General features: G+C 43.3%; 1 protein-coding gene across 1 annotated transcript in view; it reads right to left on the bottom strand.

Annotated features, from left to right (window-relative positions):
* The window catches only part of SNX25 (sorting nexin 25), an 830,371-nt gene that overhangs the window by 576,684 nt on the left and 226,971 nt on the right, over positions 1-26,716 (bottom strand). The window contains exon 3 of the mRNA XM_069199645.1: positions 20,161-20,377. Within this exon, the coding sequence (XP_069055746.1) occupies positions 20,161-20,377 (217 nt within the window). The remainder of the gene's footprint in view (positions 1-20,160; positions 20,378-26,716) is intronic.

Genomic DNA, 26,716 nt, shown 5'->3' with positions numbered 1-26,716 from the left:
CTATCTAATGCATACTACATTACCCTCCTCCCATAAAGAAATAAAACAAAAGAAAATTTAGAAAAAAAGGAGAAGAACAAATCTAAAAAGAATAAATGTCAATACAGTACAACATCTCAAAATTTAGCTGGTAACATGAACGGTCTGGAGTTCTCAGATCTCACATTTTGCTGTCTGATGCTCTCCTTGCTAATGCCAGTATTATATATATAATGTAAAAGATTCTTCCCGACCTACTTGACACGTACCAGTAGCAGGTTGCATATGTGTGGTAGGGAAATGAACATCAGTGGATAACATAAGATCGTCCTCACCATTATTATAACGTGTTTTGGAAAAGATTTCAGCTTGTGTTTTAGAAATTGGCATCACGCTATACTATTCCACCATCCTTTATTTTGCAATGATACTGCAGCTTTGCTTGGTTTAGTCACTTTAACAGGAAACGTGAATTTGGATTCACCCTTTAGTACTCTGTTAGGTGTCTTAATCAGAACCCAATAGTTAACTTGTATTTGAACATCATGTGTTCTGTGTTTAGAATCAAATTATTCCTTCTGCTCAATCTGATTAGACAACACCGTCTCTCTGAATGTATACCCTTTAGGAACACCTTGGTAGTTCTGGATACTTGATTCTGTGTTTTTTTTCTAGCCACCCAGGTATAAGTTTTGTGCAGGCTTCTCTACCCCGTAAACTATGAAATGGAGTTACCTTAGTTGTAGAATGAGGTGTAGTAAGGTATGCCCATATTTTATCTTTCGAAAAATCATTCACATCAATATTTGAAGAAAGTGCTGTTTGAATACCCTCTTTTAAAATTCAGTTCACCCTTTCAACCAGTCCATTGGATGATGGGCTGTTTAACGCTATTTGCAAGTGGATAATGTCATGTTTGAACAAAAAATTGTTTGTTTCTTTCGATACATTATCAGTAACAATAAATTGTGAACTCAATTGCTGATTTGGTACAAGGTGTTTCAACAAACTCAAAATCAAAATATATCCATTTTGAAAAATAATCAACTAAAACAATTAAATATTTCTGTTCTTTGGATAACAAATGGAAATGGCCTGAAACATCCATTGCTACCGTAACCCATGGGTTTTCGGGAACAGGTACAGGAAATATAGGTTTGTGAGTGGATTTCCAATGCTTGTCAGAAACAATGCCTTGAGGACATTTCTCCATTAATGATGAAACAGATTTGCCTTAACCTGGCCACCAAAAATAATTTTTATGTTTTTAGACATAGATGAAATGCCTAGATGCCCAGCATGTTGTATCTCAGAAACACGTCCACGCAAATCAGTGGGTGGTACAAATAAATTACTGCATGTGCATATTTGATTCTCACATGATAATCCTGAAGAAACCTATGTAAAACATCTCAAATCCACTGACAATGACTTAGTAGATGGCAAACCAACTTTGAGATAATGAAAAACCTTTTGTAGGGTATCATCTTGTGTGGCTGTCAACAATTCCTTTTAGAAATGGCACCATTACACATCGCAATTACATCCATTATCGCTATAACACACTCTTCATCATTATCCTTCATCTCGTCAGATTCAGATAAAGATAATCTTGACAAACAATCTGCACAATAATTTTTTCCACCTTGGACATACTTGATATTGAAATTGTATTCTTGGAGTATGGCCAATAACATGATTAAACATGCAGATGCTTTGCCAAGACAGTTAACATTCAACAAGTACACAAGTGGCTTATTATCAGTGTTTAGTTCAAATGGCATTCCCCAAATGTATGTTTTAAAATTTTCTACTGCCCACACACAAGCCAGGGCTTCTCTTTCTATGGTACTATAATTTGCTTCAGCTTCGGAAAGAGTTCTGGAAGCGAAGGCTACAGTATTCTCTCTACCTTGCAGCCATTGTCCAAACACTGCACCTATGCCCTTCAAACTAGCATCTACAGTAATAAAAGACTTGGCCGCTGGCTCATATGGTTGTAATGAAGGAGCAGATATAACTAATTGCTTAATTTCTTTGAATGCTCAGACAACTTGGTCAGACAAAACAAATGTAGCTCCTTATTTAAGCAGAGAACGCAATGGTTGTACCAATAAAGCATAACCGGGAACTAACCTTGCGTAAGAGTCAAAGTCCCAGGAAAGACTTAAGTGAGTCCTTATCTGTGGGCAGAGGAACATCAATTATAGTTTTAACATTAGAGGCTTTAGGTTTAATTCCAGATCCAGAGATTGTGTGCCCCAAATATTGTAGCTGTTTGGCCATGAAATTGCATTTATCTGTCTTAAATGTCATTCCATATTGTTTAAATATCTTGAAAGCTCTTTCCAAAATGACATGTTCTTCTTTAGATATGGTAGAAACAAGAATGTCATCCTGAAAAGCCTGCACCTGTGTTTCATTACTAAACAAGTTGTCCATTAATTTTTGGAAGACACTTGCAGTTGAGGCAAGGCCAGAAAGTAACCTGAGATATTTGTATGCCCCAAAAGGTGCCACAAACATCGTCAATGATTGAGAATCAGGACTCAGTGCTATTTGGTGATAGGCTGAGTGCAAATCTATGGTAGTGAAATATTGAGATTACCTATGTTAGTCAATATCTCTTGAATGAATGGTAGTGGATGACAATCCATGACCATGTTTTGATTGAATGATCTAAGGTCCACACAAAGTCTGAAATCACCAGACATTTTCTTCGTTAGGACAATTGGTGACACCCACTCACACGAATCTGTGGTTGCAATCACACCTTCAGCTTCGAGTTATTGCAGAAGATTTTGTAAATCATCTCTTACACTCAAGGTACGGGTCTCACCTTATGTACACTGGGAACCTCTTTTTTTAAGTTTTATATTATGCTCAAAGCCTTTCAAGTTACCTATAGTATTCGTAAACACACTAGGACATTTTTGTGACATCAATTGTTTCATATCATCATCATTTTTGAGGTTCAAAATAGGCATTTCACTAAGCACTACTGGTAGATCATGACAGGGATGTAAATATATACCTAACTTTGCCAAATCTCTCCATCCCATAATGTTCTGCCCTTTAACAGCAACATAAATTTTAGTATTAGTTTCCCTACCAAGACACTCAGGAGAATACATGAAATATCCTAGTAAAAACTACATCTTGTTCTCCGAATGCTTTGGGGTTAATATCAGCAGGTATCAGTTTTGTATCTTTCGGCCACCATTTGTAAATGGTGTTATCAGCTAGAATAGTGACAGGACCACCTGAGTGTGCCATCACAGTTATCATCTTACCATTGATTTTCACTTGACAATGAGGTTCTTTAATATTTTTACCTTCAGCAACACTTAACAGATGTTTGTCATTAGAATCTATTGCCAGTAATACATTTGTAAACTTATCCACACATTCTTACAAATTCTCCTCACTAGTTAAAGTAACATTGTTGATCTTCATTTTGTTAGGAGCTCCTGCAGAACCCGTACAAACAGATTGAAAGTGACCGTACGCCACCGGTTGCATTTTTTCCCGTGTGCAGGACATGATAAAGAATTCCCCATGTGATTCCTAGATCCACATCTGTAACAGTTGTTGTTGTTTTTTCTGAAGTTGTTTTCTTTACTCAAAGTGCAAATAGAAGCTTCTGCTGAGATACAATGAACTGGTGACAAACCTACTTGATTGGAATTATAATCTCTCCCATGGTTCGACAATACTTGTGAAGTGGGACAAAATGGCTTATGTTGGTTTCAACATCATTCTTCTCCTAACCCACAGAACCACATCGGCAATACCTTTTCTTGCTTCATTGTTGGACATTACTCTCTGTGTGCTGTGGCCATTTTGTCCCATTTTGTTCTAGGGTACTCCTAGTACCTACTTTGGTGCCTACCGGGCAGTAAGGCACCTGGCCGTTTTGCACCGGACTTTACTCGTATTTATTTTGTTTAAACTATTTGTCTACTGCCTAGAAGTGCGGCGCCTCTCACCCTTACTGCCCTCATTTCTCTAATACTTGTGAAGTGACAATAGACCTTTCAATACTTTTGGCTAAGTCTATGGTCTCTGACAATTAGTGATTTCAGCATGTTAAAAGCCTTTCTTGTATTATTTTTGAATAACAATTGAACACAAATTGGTCTCTTATGTGATGTCCACATTGTTCTGGAATTCACATTTGGATGCTAGAACTCTCAATGTAGCAATGCACTCCTCAACGGTCTCATCATTAGATTGTTTGCATTTAAAGAAGTTATGTCTTTCCAGAAGAACGCTGTTCTTCTGAGTAATGTTTGCGCATATGTTATTTTGCCTCTATAGCTTCCACGGTGTGTTTACAGTAGTTGGTGTTGGTATAATAGGAAGATTATCAAAAACTCTTTGTCCAGCAATGCCCAAATGATTGAAAAGTAATGCCATCTTCCTGAATCGAGAATAATCATTTGCGTCAATGGCAGTAATAGTTCTCAAATATGCGCAGCCACTCTTTCCATTTAACATCAGGTTTACCATGTTTTTGTGAAAAAAGTGGTGGTTGAATTACTCCGTGTGAAGTGGCCATGAAAAACTAAATAGTGTACTGTAGCAAAATATTTAAAGTATATGCAGAAAGCGCAATATTGAGAATAGAAGGAGAAATGCCAGTTGCCAAGAAAACTGCACCAGAAACTCTTAATTAATTTTCACCAATATTAAAGGAGAACGCATGAGAAGGACATCGTGCTACAATTTAAAAATGCTGATCCAAGATGGCTGCTGTCGTAAAATGTGATGACGAAGCATCAGGGAAAGGGAGAAAACACACTCTGAAGGATTACAGACAGAGACAGATAGGCATATTACAGGATAATACGGCGGACGGCGCACTCTCCAACAAACAATGCAGCAGTTTGAATGCGTGTGACATGAATTGACGCACTCTCCAAAAACAAAGCGGAAGTTGAAAGGAACGAAGAAAAGAAATTGCTTCCGCACAATGAAGCGCAGGATGAAGTTGATGAAATAAATATAATCTCACCAAGCCGATCAAAATCTGAGGTAAGTTTCTGGTTTTTTTTTGTAACATCTTTTTATTTATTTTTCGCTGTTGTAACAATAGCATGAGTATTGCCATATATATTGTGAAAACAACCCCCGCCCCTCCCTGCCCAGCCAGACACCCAGTCCACATGTGATGGTGTGCCAATCGATCCATTCCCATTTTCCTATGTCCATTTTCTCCTTAAGCATGCTGGTGTCTATAATAGGAGCCCCCTCTGTTGAGGAGGGTGAAGGTATTCATAACAGGAGTCCATGACCTCGGTGCACCCCGGGTTATTCCCCCTAAATTCCCCATTCGCCCCAAATCTTCTTGAATTTTTGTGCACATCCTCTTCCCTTATATATCTCTCTTTCCAGCACCTTACAGTACTCCATTCCCCTTTCCCACTCTCTAAGTGTGTGTGTGCGTGGGGGGGGGAGTGTTTGTTCCCCACTTTTGTGCGATGTCTTGCTTCGCCACAATATATCCCAGGTTTATCAGGTGTTTTGATATCTTGTGTGATCTGTGTCCTCCCACACACCCAACAGCGCAGTCTTTGGTGTTCGGTCTAGTGCCTTACCAGTGGCTGCTTCCAAGGTTCTAACCACTGCCTCCCAAAAGGACCGGATGCAAGGGCAGGCCCTCAGAGTATGCAGGAAAGTGCCCATCCTCTTAAGAAGTGTACATCAGTTATTTTACCTATCATGTAGAGTGGGGTACGGGTATAGCACACTCTGTGTAGAACTTTCAGTTGGATCAACCGGAAGCTGGCTTTACAGGCTACCCCAGCCGGGTGCACCAGTCCCTCCTGCCATTCCTCCTCATCCAGCTACCCTAGGTCCTGACTCCATTTTGCTTGTAAAGGCAGTAGAGGTTTTTGCATGTTTCTCACGAGGGTGCCGTATGTCAGCAAAATAAGTTTCCTGTTTAATTCTCCATTAAGGAGTCTTGTTTCCAGAGGGGCTTCTTCCTGTGTTTCAGTGTCCAGTGATATGCATGCCCTGAGTGCGTGACAGAGTGCTGCGTATTGTAACGGTTGTGTTTCAGGCATCTTATATGTTAGTTGTAAGTGCATAAACTGTGGTAAGCTTTTTGACACTGCACAGTATTCTTTGTCTGTGAGTTATCTGGCGATTTCCACCCCACTCCTGGTACCAGATGAAGTATCGGCAACAAGGATGAAATCAGTCCACTTAGGAGGTTTATCCATGAAGATACTTTACTAAGCCTCAAAGTAAACAGCCAAACTCATGACAAGAGACATCCGATCAGTTCCCAGTTCACAAGCAACTGCCATTGCGATACATGGAGCTCAGCCAATGTTCCTCAAATAAAATTTCAATTACATTGCAATGTAAATACAATACATGTTAAAAAAACAAGCAAATATAAATGCCTATCTAATGCATACTACAGCTTTCTATAGCAGCCATTTCGCCTGATGCTCATAAGGCTTGTGACTCCCTGTTGTGGCCACACATGTTTGGGATAGTCATAGAAATTGGGGCCATACTGATTTGGTGGATTGAACTGGAATTCAGGGAACGCCAGGTCAACGGGGACACTCTGCGCTTTCATATAGCTGAGTAGGGTTAACAGTCACAGGTTTGGAACCTATTACCTGGTTGCGCAGGCTAAGTATCTGTTCCACTGGCTACACTCAGAATACTGGCTTCCCTCTTATGACATAGTGGGCCTGATTCTAACTTTGGAGGACGGTGTTAAACCGTCCCAAAAGTGGCGGATATACCACCTACCGTATTACGAGTCCATTATATCCTATGGAACTCGTAATACGGTAGGTGGTATATCCGCCACTTTTGGGACGGTTTAACACCGTCCTCCAAAGTTAGAATCAGGCCCAGTGTCTGATATGGCCTGAGATACCCCTCTTGTAACAATGGAAGGTGGCAGCCTACAGACATGGGCGGACATGGTGGCCTGGGCACTTTATGCATGGCACAGGTTTTGAGGGATTAAACATACCTTATTTTCCCACGTCCCAATTAGCAATAACCCATCAATAATGGCCTTGTATGAACCAAATGCCCAACATTAGCTGAATCAACTGGGACTGTGAAGGGTGGAGGATTTATTGACAGATGGCAAATTTGTCTCTTTAGATCAATTTAATAAAAAACAAAGGACCTCATCCCCAAATTTAGTTTCATGTCTCAGACTTAAAAATACATTACGAGAATGTTATAATATCTTCTCTTCCGCATCTCCTGCTTTAATGGCTCTTAATCTGGTTGAGGCCTCTACAAATCCACTTGGCCTTCTATCAAGGCTCTATAAGGTGATTACAGAGGCCAGAGAGGGCTGGTGCCTGGGTGCAAGGAGACTATGGGAAAAAGATTTGGAGATGGAAAAAAACTGATTAAAAATGGAGATATTGCTGCCAACACAAATACACAAAATCTCACTTAACAGCAGACACATAATTCTGCACTTTAAATTCCTACATAAGGTTCAGTAAAATGGGGTTGGGGACAGACACTTTTTGCCCTATGTGCTGTGACCTCCCAAGCAGACATTTCCACTCAGCATGGGTCTGATGCAAATGTAAGATTTTTGGAGAAAAATATTTGAGGAATTATCTAAAATGACAGCAAGTCAACTGGCCCCAACACTGCTCATAGGACTTTAAGGATACATAAAAGAAACTCCACAAAATGTTTGAACATTTCTGCCCCTTGCCTGCCTTTTGGCAAAAAGGGGGTTGCTGTCCGATCAGGTAGAGGCCCTATGACAACTATTAATGACTACATTGCATATCTGATCTACTGCGATGTGTAAACTGAGATCTGTAGAACCACATTACCATTTACCTCTTAACCCAGAGAAACATGGGCTCCTAATAGAGGTTTTCTGCTAGATATGAGCTCAGCAGTTTATCTTAACTTTCAAATGTACAGTAACATTAAACGTTTGATGTCCAAAGGTGGTTATTTCGAGTGGTATATCTTGGCTTTGCTGGCTACTGTAATATTGTATGGATGACGGCCTAACAAGAATGTAGGGAACTAACCTTCTGAAATCGTATTATTTGTATGCTCAACTGATCTATGCTCATGACTGCGAGGTTATCTCAACCAATCATTATTACTTTAAATTTGATTAAAGTAATTTGATTAGTGATTATAAAACAACAAAAATATTCTTTTTATGGGAGATTTCCTACAAAAAAGTAGGAAACAGAGGTGTGACAACATTTTTAACAAGTAGGTGATCATGTAAATCCTGAAAGACTAGCATTGCCAATCTGCCATTGTGACAAGATTATTCAACATTATACATACTAACACGACTACCAAATCACTGGAATTGCATTGTACTATACCTACATTTATGTAATACTTCATAACCCATATGCAACACCAGAGCACACTAGCAGGAGGGTAGCATGCTACACCATGGCATAGTTCTTGGTTGAAAGTGAGTACATCTGCAGTGTTGCATAAAACAAGCATTTTGGTGTCATGCATGAGTGAACCTGACTGTGTTCCATTTTTGTCTTTGGTTGCTGCACCCAGAGGAGCAATGGAAGGAAAAGGAGTGGGAGGAAGAACACATCAACTTTATCTACATTTTATTTTGTGTCTGCTCCAAGGGTCTGCAGAGGATCCACCCAGGAGCACAGGTATTTGTGTCAGATGTTCTACATAATCATCCTTGAGCAACAGATGAATGACCTTGAGGTGCTGCACTGTGTACAGCCAGCCCTAGCTGGTGATCTCAATATTAGAGTGCCTCTAGAAGAAATGAGAAGTAACCAACAAACTTCACATGAGGAGTGCATGTTACTGGGTAACTTCTCTGAGGCACCAGAGTGACTCACATGAGTAAAAAGGTTACAGGCAGACATAGTAAATGCTCTACAGCGTCATGCACTGATACATGTAGGCTACTTAAAGCCCTATTGATTAATCCAGAAGCATGTACAAGATACAGTCACAATCATAAATGATCTGAACAGTCTATTTTAGAAGTGACAAAGTGAAGCTGCAAGCAATACAGAAGATATTCCACCACAGTAAATTCTCTTTTTGGACTGCCCAGACGTGATAGAGGGGTGATCTGTAGGCATGCACTGGTATAGGTAGCCAGGGTACCTGTAACCAGAAGGGTGAGTAGATCCACAAAGAATCAAGCTAAAATGAGACAAACTAATGTGGGATGTCGCACGTTGAAGCTATGGACTAATGCCTAGCTTGTAAATTATATTTACTCTTTTGTCATTGAGAGTCTGCAGTGCTAGGCAGAATTCAGACTTTGCTTGCTATGTTCCTTTACCCAAGAGTGACAGAGGAACAGCGCAAGGTACGCACTGGTTACAGACAGTTAGGATAAATGAACAATCAAGGTTATGGAATGGATAGGTATATAGTTTTAAAAATTATGTGGAGGACCGTTACCTATAGGTTTTTAAGATAATTGCCCTATTGGGTTCTGGGTGGGATTGGCATGGCTTGCCTTTGCAGGAGTACGTATTCTGGTCCTATGCCCTACCAGCGTCTCTGGGAGCCACCCTTTACCCAGTGGCATAACAACATCTTCAGGGGCCCCCATACAAGGGACCCAGAGGGGCCACCACAAAAAAGTCACCCCACCAACCTTCTTTTTCAAGCATCTTATCCCTGAAACCTGCCCCTAAAATATTAGCAGGTGTTTCTGTGGTATTTAGCTTCAAGAATATCAATATGCTATGTACTCAGGGTGACAAAGGGACATACTGAAGAACATTTTCAGTGTCCTTGATTTACTGAATGGGGGTCTAAAGGCCGAGCAATACATCTATTTAAATTACTGCAGCCTTTAGGAAAAAGAAGGGTCTTCATGGGCTTGCTTTATGAGGATACACAGATACAAATGGAATCCATCCAATAAGAAATTACGACTACACCAAAATCACTACCTTTACCCCTTATTTATAAACAGTGTTTTTTCTTCTCTTGTGCAATTTCCGTAATCTCTATTTCACCTTTTGTTCTTTACAGAACAATGGTATGGCTGGTGTTGTACTACCCATGCACCACTAGTAAATAAATATATTTTCAGATTTGGAAGACATACTGCTTTATAGCTAAATGACTCAGGAGCCTTAGAATTGGATCCCAGTTCCCAACTGACCAAACTGAGTGATTCTAGGTAGGAAATTCACTGTACCTCTCTATAACTTGGTTCATTTTTCTGCAAAACTGATAGCACCTGGAATTGGTACAGATTTTACTTGAGGCATAAACACCATCCCCATATCACCATGAGTGGGCAAACCAAACTCCTAGGAGGCATGGAATGGACGTGGCTCACCCTTCGTGAAAATTTAGAACAAAGTTTACCAAACTGTGGCCTTTACAACATGGTTTATTAAAGGAAATAGCTAGCAAAACATATGTTTTACAGACTGCTCTCAAGAGGTGCTCATAACACATTCCAATAGTTGAGAATCTTTCAGAATACCTAGGAGTGGCATGTCTCTGAACTAACAAATCATGTATTTGCCTTTCAGAGACTTGTGTGCACTTAAAAACAATAGATGCACAAAAATACTATTATATAGCTAATGTGTGTGTACATCACTAACCCCTCCTGAATTATTAGGCTATAAATACGTGTGTGCAAGAAAACAAAACATCATTAGTATATCTGATTTTACAGTATAATGGTATCAAATCTGGTATTCTATTTCTTGCAGACAAATGTATACACACGCTAGCACTATGCCAAAGGACTCTCAACATGTATGACCGAAAGTGCTGCCTTTGTGATGTTCAAAAGAACATTTACAGTATACCAAAACACCCCGTGGTAGATCCTATCACTCATATTTCTCACTTCCATCTTTCTGACTACCTCTCATCTCTAGCTCTCATTCATTCACACATTTTCTCCTCCTGCCCTATCACCCTATTTCTCATTATTTCACCACATATACCCCTAACTAACATCCACTCGAGCCTTACAACTGATGGATTTCCCATCTTCCCTTATCTTCATCCTTCGACCCACACAATCTCATTACCAGGTTTAGAAACATAAATCCGTTTTAGCAGGAGTTGTGCAAGTTTGTCTTCTTGCATAGAACATGAACTCTACAGTGAGCAGTAGCAGACGTATTCTTCATTAAACAGATGCAGCACAGGAAGCTATGGGTAGAACAAGTAGCAACAAGAGCCACCCTCAAAAGAGACATAGCACAGGCAGCAGATGTTATGTTATGCGGATTTGTAGAACGCACTTGTCACCCAGGAGGGTATCCAGGCACTGAGCAGGTGAGTAAGAACAAGGTTATTTTAACAGCCAGGTCTTCATCTTCTTGCGGAATTCAAAAATGAAGGATGAGGTCCTGGTGTATTGGGGGAGGTCGTTCTACATCTTGACAATCATGTGGGTAAATGAACACCCACGGGTTCTGCTTCTGTCTATTGTGTATGTAGGGTCGGGGTGTAGTACATGCAAGGGAGTAAGAGGCTCAGCTCAGCTGTCTGGTGGGTTGGATGAAGTGCAGACGGGTTTGAGGTATGATAGTCCTTATGTTGTGCAGAGCTTTCTATGTGTGGGTGAGAAATTTGAGCAGATGTGAAAGCATGGCACAGAAACACAAATACTATGCCACAGTGGCAAAGCATATCAATCTCCCAAAACAAGACATCTATAAAGAGAGTGAAGGGAGAGGAAAGGTGACCAAAGCTGCCAAATGACACCAGACCGCCTGTGACACCTTCAACCAGTCCTGGCTTTTCACCCAAAGTCACTGTCCAAACAGGCATTTCTAATCCTATTTTAGAAAAGTAAACAAGAAAACTACAAGAATCATATTGCACATTGACTTAACCTAAAAATATAGAAGTAAATGAAGGGGATGCTTGACTGTGTGGCGGGGCCCGGACTACATCTCTCACCAACCACAAGGCTGTCAAGGAGATGCAGGAGGGCCGCGACGTCACCTACGCACCCGGAGGCACTTTGAAGCCCTGCTTTGTCTCCCGCTGCACTGGAAGCTTGACTGTGTGGCGGGGGCCTGGACTACCTCTCCCACCATCCATGAAGCTGTCAGGAGGGCCAGGAGGTCCGCGACATCACCTACGCGCCGGGATGCGCTTTTCAGCCCTGCTTTGTCTCCCGCTGCCTGGGACGCTTGACTGTGTGAAGGGAGGCCTGGACTACATCTCCCACCAACTACGAAGCTGTCAGGAGGGCTGCGACGTCACCTACGTGTCCAAAGGTGCTTTTAAGCCATGCTTCGTCTCTCACTGAATGGGACTCTTGACTGTGTGGGGGGTCCCGGACTATATCTCCCATCAGCCACAAGGCTGTCGGGAGGGCCAGGAGAATTGCAACGTCACCTACTCACCTGGAGGTGCTTTTAAGTCCTGCTTTGTCTCCCGCTGCGCGGGGCGCACCCAAGCATGTGCTCGTGCAAAGACCAGGCCAGAAGCGGGCCCATCAGAACCTAGAGGCTGGCCTGGGCACACCCTCTGACAACGTGCCTCTGGGGTGAGTGTTGCGTTAGTTTTTAAACGGTACCTCTGGCCGTAAGTAAGTTTGTAAGCAGCTTCCTGCTTACGCCTGCATCAGAAGTGCACCGTGCTGTGCTTACCTGTATCCCTTCCAAAGCTAATGGGGAAAAGGAAAACTCCTGAGATACTACCAAAGTGCAGTCCCCGTCTAAATCCACCAGCATTGACAAAATGTTACAGAAAGCTATAGGGATTATTACACCCGAAATCGATCTTATAGAGAGCCATTTGTTGCTGGGTAGCTCCTACAGATTGGAGTTCATTGTGTAGTCCAACTCGTCCAACTTGCCTATCCATTGCAGCTGTGCCTGACGGTTTGAGGTTGGGACGGGAGGGAGACTGTAGTCCAGCCCCTACCCCTGCAGGTGCACGTCCTAAAGCTTCTACTCGGCCACCACCAGCCTATTAGAGACCTAGACTGCAACTACCGGAGGTGAGATCCTACGCTGATGTGGGTACTATGGCCAGTGCTAAATTTTCCCAGGTGGAGCCAGGCTAAGTTCCTGTTCGGGCGGAGACCCTAATGGAGACACTTCTTGGGAAAATCAAGGTCTTTTTTTGCCAAAAGCTCTTGTCTATATTTGATCAGCAGGATGTCACTGAAAGGAGCTCAGACTCAGCCATTTTACAGCGAAATCACTTAGCCTCTATACAGGCCTCGAACAATCTACTCAACCTAAATGTAATGTACTTGACCCGGAAACAGGTCTCAAATTGTGTGATCCTATGGAAATGTTGTATTTACAGTCACCTTTTTCTTCATTCTCATATATGAGTGCACCTTCAAATACGTGAGTTCAGCATTGCTGCTGTGAAAAAAGTTCTCTTTTGTTTGAGTAAATACACTAAACGTTTGCTTCATGTATAATAAATCTAGCCCACAAATAGAGCACACATGATCCATGCATGATTTGTCCCTTAGTTTACTAATAGCTTATCCATCAGAGCAGGGGTGTTTCTCAGTTTATGTTTAAACACTCACTTTTAATAAGTACATTATTAAAGCATGATGGAGTAGCGCACTGCCATTTACAGATAGTAAATATTCAAGAAATGTCCATACACCTTCCCACTAACTTGCAGCTTTACTGATAAAACGATGTAGTGTATTAACAATAACCTGTGAAAATTAGGTTTCATGAAAAATATTTATCATTTGCACATTACCAAGTAAAGAGTTCTGATTTTATTTGCATCCTATTAAAATATTTTTTTCATCACACAAGTACAAAAACATGGTCTTTCACAGCTACTGAAATATATATTGAAATGTTTGTTAAATTGACTTAGTTATGTAAATGTTGTGTGTTAGGAAAGACCTGATACCCACAGCCTTTCATTTCACACAGGTCACCTTAAAAAATCCTAGAACTCTGCAGTCACAAGGAAAAGTATTTGCATTGCAAGAAGACCAACTGACTTTTGACCTCTTTCTCTGAACACAGAACAAATATGACAAGAATAAGATTTAAGGGCATCTTAATTGCTAATTCAGTTTCTGACTGAACAGAACACCTGTTCTTTGTCCACTCCCCAGAAGAGGTGAGTAGGTTCTAAAAATAGCTCGATCTAATAAAAAATGTCTCGCCATTGCGATTGGTTGAGTAGATTTTTTGAGCCCTGACTAGAGCAACATCTGTTTCCCAGGAGGGCCCTCAGGGTACTACCACTAAATATAGCCTTGATATGGACAATCGTTCCGGCCCCCCATGATGTGTGCCTACGGCTATTAGGGCATCCGTCACCTCGCCTAGTTCCACTACGCAGGGAATTGACGGAGTTGCCAATGCTAGGCCTAAGGGGGGGGGGGGGGAGGAATCATTGGCATGCAATGGAGGTAGTGTGGGGGAGTTTCGTCAAAATGTTAAAGCCCCAGCTTCCGTACAGAGACAGCAGGTGATTGATCTCCCGCCGGCTTTGTGTCCATACATGGCCATCCTGGCCGGAGTCCCGGAGTCACAAGCAGACCAGAAGGAAGGCCAGAGAGAACTGACCAATAAATGTATTAATTAGCTGGTCCACCGAAATAACTTTTCTTTCTCCTTGGCAAATGAAATTCTCCTAACTTGCCATGTGGGGTGGCTAATCCCTTGCCCGAAGGCTATTGAGGGTGAATGTATTCTTATAAAGTTTAAGAGCCACCAGTATTGTGCAGAGATTGCTATTTGCCCCTCCTGGCAACCCAAGGAGTGAGTCTAATCTGGTTTTACTACATTTGGGGTACTTTTACAAACCAAGCTTTTATCGAGTGCCTGGTGATATAGCCCTAGGGCCTCCCAATCATTTTAACCCTCACTTGCCCAAGGTTCATGCGAATCAAGTATCCAGGGCAGATGGCTTTGTTCTCCCCATTACTAATCAGTTCAATAGTTTGGATGATGTAGATTGACTTGTTCCCAGTAGGGAGGTTATTTCTAAGTCATGGAGGAAAATGGGAAATGAGGAGGGTGGGAGAAGGGGGGATGGCTTGGTGACCAGTGACCCAAATGTTGCAGGTGGAAGTCCCCCAAGGATAACGTTTGCCAGGTTACCATGGAAAGGTCTTGTGTTCACCTGCCATTATAACGACAGGTCCCAGCCCACTGGAGGTAGTGCCTCCTGATTTTTGGTTTCCCCCCAAGTGGTTCTATCGAGTTTCTTAGTGCAATTTAAGAGCAGTGTGTCTTGGTCAGCGGCTCTATGTCTGGAGCACTGGCTTTACCAGCTTCTCTGGGTAGCAGTGATGTTTCAATGGGTTTGAGCAACCATGAGCTGCCACTTCCTGAAGGCCCCCTTTCTGTTGCTTAAGTGCTGTTATGGAATGTCGCAGGGCTAGGTTCTAAACTCGAAATTACCAATTGGGCCAAATTTATTGATTCACATGCTATATGTCTCTTGCAAGAAAGTTGGTCTGTTCGCCCATTATATTGGCCCGGGTTTGCATATTTTAGCAAGGAACTATCTCCACTGGAAGGGGTCACCCTTCTGGGGGTTTAACAACCTGGGTGCATACTGGCTTATCTTGCCAAGTTAAAGAAGCTGAGCTGCCCTGCCCAGACATTTTATGTGTTGCTTTATGCAATGCTTTGCAAACTTTTTATGTATACAATGTGTACCTCTGGCCGGGAGGAGTAAATCACGAGTCTCCCATAATCGAGATGTTGAATTTGCGTATGTCAGAAGCTCCAGGGGGCATTATGAAGATTGTAGGTGGAGACTTTAATTGACAGTTCAAACCCCTTGATGTCAGTGGTGTACCACTCCCTTAGCAGAGGGCAATGCTTGGGGGATTCCTAAGTTCGCTATGACACCAATTAAGAAATAGCATGCCCTGGCTTTGCAAATTAACGCCCTTACTTTGATGCAGGGTCTTCGAGCTGGGAATGGGAGAACAAGGTCTGATAACGAGGGGAGCCACACCTTTAATCGAGCTCCTGGTACTAGTCTCATTGATTATATCCTTGTGGAAGTAGGGATGTGGCTGCTATTGATTGACTGTTTTACCACGCGAAGATATCGACCATAATGCTCTGGTTTTAGAAGTGGATCTTTCCATACTGAGTAGGGTTACCTGCGCAGACTAGTCACCTGACTGTGGCCTACGATTAGTTAGTAATATGCGTAGAGTGAAATGGGCCAACTTGGCTAACTCACAGGAATCGTTGGGGGATATCTATTCTTTAGTTGTGGACAGTATTGGGGACCTTATGGGGAGGTTGGACTGTTTGAGGAGGCTGAGAGGGAAAGAATCCGTTCCATCTATAATAATTTGTTTATTAATTTAATGGAATTTTTTTTGTGGCTGCCAGACCTTCTTCTGGCAGGAGGGCCCCGTGCTCCTGGTTTAATAAAGCTTTTAGGGCTGCCAGATTATCCTTGATTCCTGTAATTAAACAACAGGACAGGGTTGGGATTTACGCACAGAGGGCCCTTTACAAAAACAAAAAAACAACAACAAAAAACACATTAACACTACCAAAAGAGACTGGGCAACGGCAAAGCGGGATGATATGTTAAATGCTGCTAGGAAGCGAGACCATCATGGGTTTTGGAACCTGGCCTCGGTGGTAAGTATGGAAGGGGCTTGTCTTGCAGGGGCAAATGTCCCAGCAACTGATTTGATTACTCATTTTTTTCCAATCTTTATTCATTGATCAACTTCCATCGGATTGGAAATTAGTGGTAGGGACGTTTGCATCTAACAACAGTAAGGTATTTATCCTAATCTTGGAGGGTGAGGTTAGAGTAGAGCAATAGCTTGAACAGCCCCTAATAAAGCCACTGGGTTGGAATTAGTCCCTGGGGACCTCTTTCTCAATGCCCCGGATGTTTGGGACCCCTATTTTACGATTATATTTAACAAGTTTGTGGCCTGAGCACCTATTAATCCAACATGGGAGAGGGTGGAGATCATTCCCATCCATAAAAAGGGTTCCCCAGCTAATCTATAGGCCAGTAAGTCTTCTTGACTGTTCCCAGAAATCATTTAGTTCCATCCTTCTTGATCAGTTGCGCCTGTGGATGGATGAAAATAAAATCCTGACCCATCTCCAAGCAGGATTCAGGAAGAAAATTAGTAAAATTGATCAGGTTTTTAGATTCCAGTTAATTTACTGGAAAACAAAGGAAGTGGGTGGTGGTAGCCTTTATGTTGCCTTTGTTGATTTGCGTTCTGCTTTTGATTTAGTACCTCGCCCTAATTTAGCATACTTCGAATAATCTGTGGGTTCCTCTTGATCTGTTGAATAGACATCATAGCAACAACTTTGCCTAAGTTCGGTGTGGATCGTGTGGGAAGCTGACTGACCCTTTTTCCGTAGACCGTGGGGCTGGGAAGGGATGTGTTGTTGCCCCTACCCTCTTCTCACTCTATGTTAATGATCTGCCAGTATACCAGAATCACTGTGACTGGGATGTTCCCCAGCTGGCCATCTCCAAGATCCCCATACTACTGTTCGCGGAAGACACCCTTCTGATTTCTAAATAGCCAATGGGGTTGCAAAGAATCCTTGATCGTTTTGAGAGCTTTTGTGCAATAAGGGGCCCAGAAGTTAATGTTGATAAAACCAAATACATGACACTAAACTCTGGCCGATCCACTAAACTGAACTGAAGGTGTACCATATCACATGTATGAGTTCACAACTCTGCCAAACGTGCCATGAACGTATCCTAAAATTGAACTAAACTTTTACAGCGAGCAGTTATTATCACTGGTGTCAAGTGCCGTTGTATGAAACACTTTAAAATGCATGCTTCGAATCTGGCAGCGACACTCTGATATCTATATCACAAACTTATGGGCTACCTGCGGTATCAAAAACGTTGTTTGAAGATAATTAATTTTAATTTTATTTTACTGGTGTGTGCAATATATATTGTGTGAGTATGGGCTACCTATCAACAAATTGTCATAAATGTCAGTGTATTGCCTTTAACACCATCAGGCAACTTAAGTGAAAGATATTTTTCTTAATCCAGTTCTGAGAACTCACAAAGACTTTGGGAAGGACATAAGCCAAGAGTGTCATGTTAAAAGGATCTCTGGGTAAGTCCCTGGCACTGTGCCCCATTTTGAGTCCGAGGCAGTCCGTGCACCTTGTTGAGTTCCTCATCAGTGCTTTGGTCACAGCTCTGCATGTATATATTTGAGAAACAGTGAAGAAAATGAAAATAAATACTGATGAGCGCTGTGCACTCTCCTTCCCGTACATGTGACCTTTTCGGCCCACATCGACCTCACCTTAGTAATGTCACCTGCCCTTCCCTGAGAGCTTCCAGCAGCATGGGAGGTTTCTATCCAGCTTTGCTTCTACAACACTAGGGGTCTCAGCTGGCCTCCCTGCAAAATCTAACTTGTTTTTTTGGTCGAGCATAGCAGCGCACAAGTGCTGCTTTTCTGACGTGTTGGTATGTATCTGGGCTTTTAACCAAGCCCAGCGCACTCCCATCACTATCACTCGTTCATGGGCTTGCCCTTCAAAAATTCTTTATTTTCGTTGGTAAATGCTTTACTGTTTGTCCCGCCTTGGGGTAGCTTAGTGACCGCCATGACCATCGCCCCTGTTACATGGCTAATTGCACTTTTGCCGGTACGTTTGACTGCAAGCAAACTTTTTTCCTTTTGTGTGATGACGCAGTGGAGCTTTGAATCCGCTCCCTTATGTGAAACTGTTTTACTTTTTATTTTCAATTTATGTGGCAAGAAAAGTCTTGTTATGAGTTTACAACGCTAATAGCTCTAACTCGAGCAAATGCAAGACCCATTGCATTGCAAATGCTTGTTTATATTTGTATTCCTTTGCAGCCGGTCAGGAGGATCCGTGGGGGCCCTTACATCACAAGAGCCATATTCACACATCCCCCTCAACCTTCCCCAACCGCAGGGGCTGCAAGGACCTCCATTAAGCCCTAGCCTTTATCTCAGACGCAGTTAACTGCAGGGCGGCTTGGCAATTAGGACGTTCCAGAACTATATTGATAAAAATGCTAGAACCTTGTCATATGACTTATTCAGATAGAGCAGGAGTTCATTTTAGGAAACGGTATGCTCAGGCAAGAAATGTTTTTCCAAAATAATCTTTATTTAAACAGTAGTATCTATCGTTAAAGCAAGTACAAAATATAGCACTTGCAAGCAAATATTTCTAGTACAAACAACACATTTTAGACAGCAAAATGATCAACATTTAATCCAAAAAAACGAGTTTAGTTAACTGCATTTTATGAAATGCCAACTGGTATGAAGGTGTGTTCCAGTCACTTGTAAAAGGACCGACTAAATCCGCATACACAAACGCAGCCCAGAAACTATTTCGAAAGGTCAATTTATCATCTTTAACGAAGGCATGGTGATTTGCTAGTCATGAAAGTGGTGACGTATAGCTCCAGAGAGGTTGGTTTAGTTACTTGTAGTAATACTGCTAGTATAAAATCAAATGCGCAAACTTGCACAGAAAATGTTTTTCCCATGAGCCTGTACTTGTTTTTTTACCTTCGTTTTATCTAACAGCTAGGGATCACCAAGCCATTACTTTCTACAACCGCATGAAAACGACAGGATTTGATAGATGCCCGAGTACTCCAAGTCGGGGCATAACCAGGAAACCGCTTCGCATTCTGATAGAGTGATCCACTAGTAACAGAGACTGCAGGGCTGGTCTGATGTGAAAATAAGAATGCCCGCCTGAACGGCGCTGCGTACCAGGCACGCACGCGCACACTCGCCCGCTCTCACACACACACACACACACGCACAGCACAAGCAAGAGATTAGAGTAAAATGGAGCTCAGTGTCGAATTAATTATCCTCCAATGTCAAGGAAACTAAGCGGACAGGCATGCACCACGGGTCAGAACAAGAAAGACGAGAAGCGATTAGGATGAAGAGCTGACTGCGCACGGCAGTCTGCCCGCCTCATACATCACCAGCGGACCATCACATGAAAAGACGAACGAAGAACTCTCGTGCAACACAATCTGTGTTTAATTTTAAGATCACGACAAGATAAAATAAGATTAAAAGAAATTCTTACTGAACATTGGCGAATGAAAAAGGCTCTGCTTGCACCTCGCCGCTCTCTTGCGTCTTCAGCAGATCAAAACACTAGCTTGGCTTATCGGAGAGAAAGGCATAGCGCGCCCTCAACGCTTTCTTACCTGACATTGGCTGCTCTGAGGTCACAGAAATGTGTCAGTAAAGTCTTCACCACATCACTGCAGACGATTTTGACGACGTCAATGTGATTCAGCCTCTGCCGCAGCTGTCTGGCCATCTCCCAGAAATCATCGGCAAGCAGGTGATACAGCTGTCCTTCGTCTTTGCTGAGCTGCCCATACCAGGAGAGGATGTAATCTCTGTAGCAGTAGTCGAACACTACAAATTCAACAAAAAAATAACAGCGGTATGACATATCTGCAATGCTTATTTACTGCCACAGTGCCAGGTCAATTGAGCCCATGCCCCATCAACTTTTGTTTTGACGAGAGTTGACAATGTTACTCTTTCTGGATGCTATAGCAACTACCAAGAAAAAAAATAAAGTTCTGTTCCTTCCTACAAAACACACATTGCTGGAAAAAATTATCTTGCTGTGTTTTTTCACTATAATACCAGGATCCTGCAGTTTAGTTTTCTGTTCAACTCTACTCACTCCTTTAATCTCTGACGTGGCTTTTTTAAAGACTTATATCTGAGAATTTGGCATACCTCGCAAATGCTTTAAGTGCCCATTATCAGACATATTAATGCTTCTGCCAACCAAATTTGTACTGTCTGGGACGTCGTAGGCAGGCAGCTTAATCTGCTGCTGCTACGAAATAAATCTGTGCTCAGTTACAGTTATAGTTTAGTTGCTTGTAAATAAGTTTATAGTAAGCTGGGCTAGCAGCTCCTATTAGACAATGCACGGAGCACCTCTGGTGGGACACGTACAGTTAGCGTTGTTTTTCCAAGTGACAGACACTGCAGTTTAAGAAGTGTAAAGTTCGAGAAGTAGGTAGTGAGGTATTCTTTTGGTTAGTTGAATTTTCAATTACACAGCAACAAGCACAGACTATAACCTGGCTGATACATCCATTCATGTACCAGCTACCTGGATGCAGTCCACAAACCTATGAATACATACACTAATCACATGGAACGTCAATGGCCTCAATAATAAAATCAAAAGCGGTGTGATACTCCAGTAAATTAATAATCACTGTCTGAACCCCGTCCATAGGTCAGGGGGCACGCAGGAGTTATTGGGCCTTTTACTCCTGATGTCCCAGGGCCCGATTTACTGTGGACCTACTGTGGATCCTGTTCGACTGGGTCAAGCAACCCCTTCTGCGCCTGACCCCCGGTTGAGTAGTGTAGCTCAAGCAGTCAAGGTTTAGTCAAGGCTCCTTCAGTGGAAGCGAAGACACAGATTAGTAAACAAAACTCCCAAATCAAAGGGTGGGCAGCGCAACAATAAATAAATGTCAAGTCAAATGCTCGGTTTTGTATAAAAAGAAGTAGTTTAATTCTAACTACACTTGCAAAGGTAAATTACATTCAAAAAGCAATAACACAATCCCCTGTTGTCAAGCCACTCCCTCTCCTTCCACCTCTAGTACAATGGGTTCAATGTCATTTCTCATTCGCTGATGGCCACATCCAGGGAATGTAAACTAATAGGCTGTACTCAAGAGTTCCTTCCTCAGAATCTGCAAGTATGTACCCTGCGGTGGTGCACTACAATCCTGTTCTGTATCCGCTGAGTTGGGCACTCGCTGTCACATGCAGAGTACCTGGCAGATGCCGGCTCTCTTCCCCCGAGCCATACTACCTACAGATTCTACGTGCCTGTGATGTTCGGGCTCCAATGGTCACATAGTAAGTCACTTCTCCCTCGGCGGGAATGGGAGTTTGTCTCCTTGCTGCTATCTGGTTCCATTGCCGCAGTCAAAATGATACGGTTGGGTTCCAGCCCTGCTCACAGCACTTTCTTAGTCCCGGGCAATGACCCAGACATCTCTGTTTCCGCGTCTCAGGTAGCCCCTACAGGCATACAGGGACACCACTCTGGCCTTCACACTCCGATCACGCTGGCTTGATGCAGACGTTCAATGCCATTCCTCCTGGCAAACAGGGTCACCAAGTTACTTTGGCACACAGGCAACGGCCCGAGTGGTGCAGGGATAGGTTTCTTCTGCCACATTCTTCCATCTACTCAAAGATACCCCCTCCTGGCATTCAGAGTCGTCAAGTCACTTTAGCACATGGGCGACAGCCCGATCGGTGCAGGGAGCAAGTTTCTCCCACCGTGCTCCTCTAACTCAGTTCACAGCAGCCCCTCCAGGTATACAGGGCCACCAATGCAGTTTAACACATGGGCTACAGGCCAATTGGTGCAGGGGTGGATTCCTCACCCCTAGCACATGGAGACCTCACACCAGGGCTCCCTTCTGGACCTTGCTCCCTCCAACATTCTCCACTTCCTCATGGACACACCGGTCTTGGTGAGCAGGTAGGTGCTGGTGCTCCGGGATAGATGATGTTGGCTTCCATGGGTGACATCCCCTCACCCAGCAGGGAGGCTAGTAGTTCTGGGCCCTAGTCCTGGTCACAGGCAGAAGTCTTACAGAGCTTCGCCTCTTCATACAGCCTGGCTGGCTGCTCGGCAGATGACAAAGTTTGGGGTCTCAGTCTCCCCTACTTATAGTTCTTTTCCAGACACAAAAAGTCTTTGTAGATTTATGTTAATGTTCTGCTGCTTTAAAATTGACATCTCTCCCCTTTCTTCTTCCTAAAGGATGTCCGTCACAACAGGCAGGACTCCAAAGCTGATTAACCCACAACAATATTCATGGCAGTCATATGTGCATAAAAGGTTAATCCTGGGCCTTCAGCCGTACTCTCTAAGATTCTTTTATAAGCCCCCTCTCCCTCTTCTGGTGATATGTACAGGCCCCTTTCTTGTGATCTGCAACTGAACCAAAGAGCCCCTTGAAATGCACAGGGAGACCATGGCTCTCCCCTCATCCAGTGTTTGTCCCATATGGCTTACAGGAATGCAGCAATACACATATCTGTCTGGGAAGATTCCTCTACTCATGTTTTCACGAAGCAGGCCTAGGCTTTCCAAAATGGAACCCAAGGTCCTCCATGTTTGGTACTAGTGCAGGCATTTCTGCATCTAGTGTACATCCATTGCACACTTCACTGTCTAGTACTGTTGTCCACCAGCATTCTCACATGCAGCACACACACACAGTTTGCGTCAAGACCTGCACCACTGTGTAATTTGAAAGGCACACCCTACCAGCACACACACATGTAGTGTGTGCCCACTGTACCACACTTCACTCTGTGTAGTGTATTTCTTGCGAGCACACATGCACTCAGCACGTTTTTATCATGCATGCACTTCCACATCAACCTGATGTCACCCAGGGGTGAGTTAAACACAGAGCAGCGAAACCTTTAAAAAGTTGAGTGAGCCTGTTGTCCTCACTCCAGTGACACAGAGTGACTCAGTTGTCCACTACAAATGATCATTAAATTGTTTAGTGCCACCACCACACTTGTGCTGTTTATTGCCTTGTGAAGGCAGTAGCCTTCCACCACTATGAGGGTAGCACTTTTGGGTGTTCCTCCCGGTCCAACTAGACCACAATCCGTGAGACAGGCCTATGTCATTGCACACAAGCTCGATCCATTTTTGCCTATGATAAAATAACCAGCATTAGGGTTCCAGACAACAACACGGTTGGGCGCTCAGGGCAGGGGCATGCGTCTCACCATGCAGAGGACTTGTCCGAACCAAAAATCATTCAGAAAAAGTGCTCTATTATGAGAGGCTCACACAGGATGGTCATCCTCCTACATAAATCATTCCCTCCTAAAGTTGAATACAATGCATTACAACAAATAACAAACCTATGTTGTCCTTACGAGTTTCCTTGGGGAACGGGAGTGGGATATTACCTTATTTGATGGCCCACTACAGATCGAGGACACTCTACAAGCTTTACCACAAAAAGTATTCATCTCACCCTTAGGCATGACAGTATTTGGTGTCAGTGAACTGCTATAGACCCCAACATTGACACCAAAAGACCACGCATGCCACAGGGATCACTCGCCCCCTCTAGCTGGGTACAGTGACTACGACTTATCGACCTACGGAGGATAAGGCATCCTTGGAAAAGAGTATTTACATATTACTCTGCCCTTCTTTACTTATTGTCTAAGGAATTATGTCTTCATAACAGCAGTCATATTGACCTGTATGACTAGCATTCACCTACAGATATCTGCATCAGCCTCCCCAATGCAGAGCCTGGAGTTATATTGTGTATAAACACCTGATGGTTGCTGAATGAGGACCTTGTGGGGTACCTTTACCAAGAAATCGCCACCTTCTTTAAATAAAACCTTAACTTGTTCCCCTCAGCAATCATAACTTTGGAAGCTTTCAAGACAGTCATCCATGGGCAGGAAATGTCCTACCTTACTTGGAAAATAAGAGACCAGAAGAAAACAACCACATTACTCTAAGGGTCTATCCATACTGTTAGAAATGGGGTCTCCAGTAGGCAGTGGTTTGCACCCTGTCCAAGTAGGGACCATCACTCTAGTCAGGGTAAGAGTCACACAGTTAAGATAACCCCTGTTCACCTCCTTGGTAGCTTGGCACAAGCAATCTGGCTTATCTCAGAGGTAATGTGTAAAGTATTTCTACACACACCCACACACAGTAACAGTGAAAACACCACAAAAGTACTCCACACTTTTAGAAAAACAGCCAATATTTACCTGAGTAAAACAAAAAACAAACGATAAAAATAAAGATAGGCATTTACAAAGATTACATCTTGGTAAATAGTTTAGAAACACAATAGTTCCAACTAGGACTATTGCGGCGTCTTGACGGAGTTGTTTCCAACAGTCCAACACTACTCGCGAGGGAGTGCGGGCCAGTCACAGAATCGCACGGACCCCAGGTATAGTACCTTGGAAAAGGACGTTGCACTGAATCGAGGCATCGCTGGAGCAGTATCAGTTCCTTACTGGTAGGCAGGGGAGGTGATGTGGCGTCAGTGGTGAGGCTTCAGTTCCTTACGGCCCGGCAGGGTTGATAAATCCAGCAGGTCGAGATGCAAGGTTTCTGCTTTGCAGTGTCGCAATCACACCATGGAGGCACAGGTGCTACGGAGGAGTCAAGAGTCGGTTGTCACGGATGTTGGCGACATGGCACTCGGGACTCATGCTGTGGCGAAACTTCAGAGGTGCTGCAGCAGAGTATTACCAGTGTTGCAGGTCACTGTCGTTGCACTCAGCGAGGACCGCAGCTCAGGTGCAGCACACATGCACTCTGCGTGCGGAGTCTGAGAGCGGCACCGCTCTGGAGTCGATATGTTTAGTCTCTTCTTAGTTGCACCAGAGTTCACTTCCAAGGACCCAGGAACTGGATTTGGCACCACTTGGCAAGTCAGGACTCTCAGCAAGAGAATCCAGTCGCAGGCAGGTGAAGTCTTTGACATCCCTGAGACTTCTTAACAGGAGACAAGCTTAGTTCAAGCCCTTGGAGAACCTTGGAAAGCAGGATGTAGAAAGCAAAGTTCAGTCCTTTCACTTCCAGTACAGAAGCAGCAAGCAGCAGGCCAGCACAACAAACCAACAGACAGAGTGGCAGTCCCTCCTACAGCATCCAGCTCTTCTTCCTGGCAGAATGTCCTCAGTCCAGAAGAGTTCTAACTCTGTGATGTCAGAGGTTCAGTACCTATACCCATTTCGGTCTTTGAAGTAGGCAAACGTCAAAGAGAAGTCTTTGTAGTGCACAAGACCTTGTCTTTCCCTGCCCTGACCCCAGACACCCTCCAAGGGGTTTGATACTGCTTTGTGTGAGGGCAGGCATCGCCCTATTCAGGTGTATCAGCTCCTCCCACCACTTTAGCTCAGGAAGATCCATCAGAATGTGCAGGGTTCACCTCAGCTCCCTTTGTGTGACTGTCTAGAGTGACTGCACAAACAGCCCAAATGTCATCCTGACCCAGACGTGTATTCAGCAGACAGGAAGAGGTACATAATGGTTAAGCAAGAAAATTGCCACTTTCTAAAAGTTGCAGTTTCAAACCTACAATTCAAAAACCACTTTCTCCAAAATATGTATTTATAAATTGTGAGTTCAGAGACCCCAAACTCCACATCTCTATCTGCTCCCAAGGGGAAATTACACTTAAACACTTAAAAGCTATTTAAAGGCAATCCCCATGTTACCCTATGGGAGAGATAGGCTGTGGAATAGTGAAAACCGAATGTAGCAATATTTAACTATCAGGGCCTGTAAAACCCCCCAGTACATGTCCTACCTTTTAGATACACTGCACCCTGCCCATTGGGATGTCTTGGGCCTACCTCAGGGGTGAGTTAAATGTAGTAAAAGGTAAAGTTTGGGCCTAGCAATTGCCACTGTAGTTTAAAACTGTGCACACGGACACTGGAATGGCAGGCCTGAGACATGTTTACAGGCTACTCGTGGGTGGTACAATCAGTGCTGCAGGCTTACAAGTAGTATTTGTTTACAGGCCCTGGGCACACATGGTGCACTATACTAGGGACTTACTAGTAAAACAAATATGCCAATCATGGAAAAGCCAGTCCTCAATACAATTTAGTCAGACAGCACTTGGATTCTAGCAATGGTCAGTGCTAGTGTGCCCAGAGTCCTAAAGCCAGCAAAAA

Source organism: Pleurodeles waltl, chromosome 1_2 (genome assembly GCF_031143425.1).
Source record: "Pleurodeles waltl isolate 20211129_DDA chromosome 1_2, aPleWal1.hap1.20221129, whole genome shotgun sequence".
NCBI lineage: Eukaryota > Metazoa > Chordata > Amphibia > Caudata > Salamandridae > Pleurodeles > Pleurodeles waltl.
The sequence above is the reverse complement of the archived record's forward strand: the minus strand, read 5'-3'. Positions and strand labels throughout refer to the sequence as shown.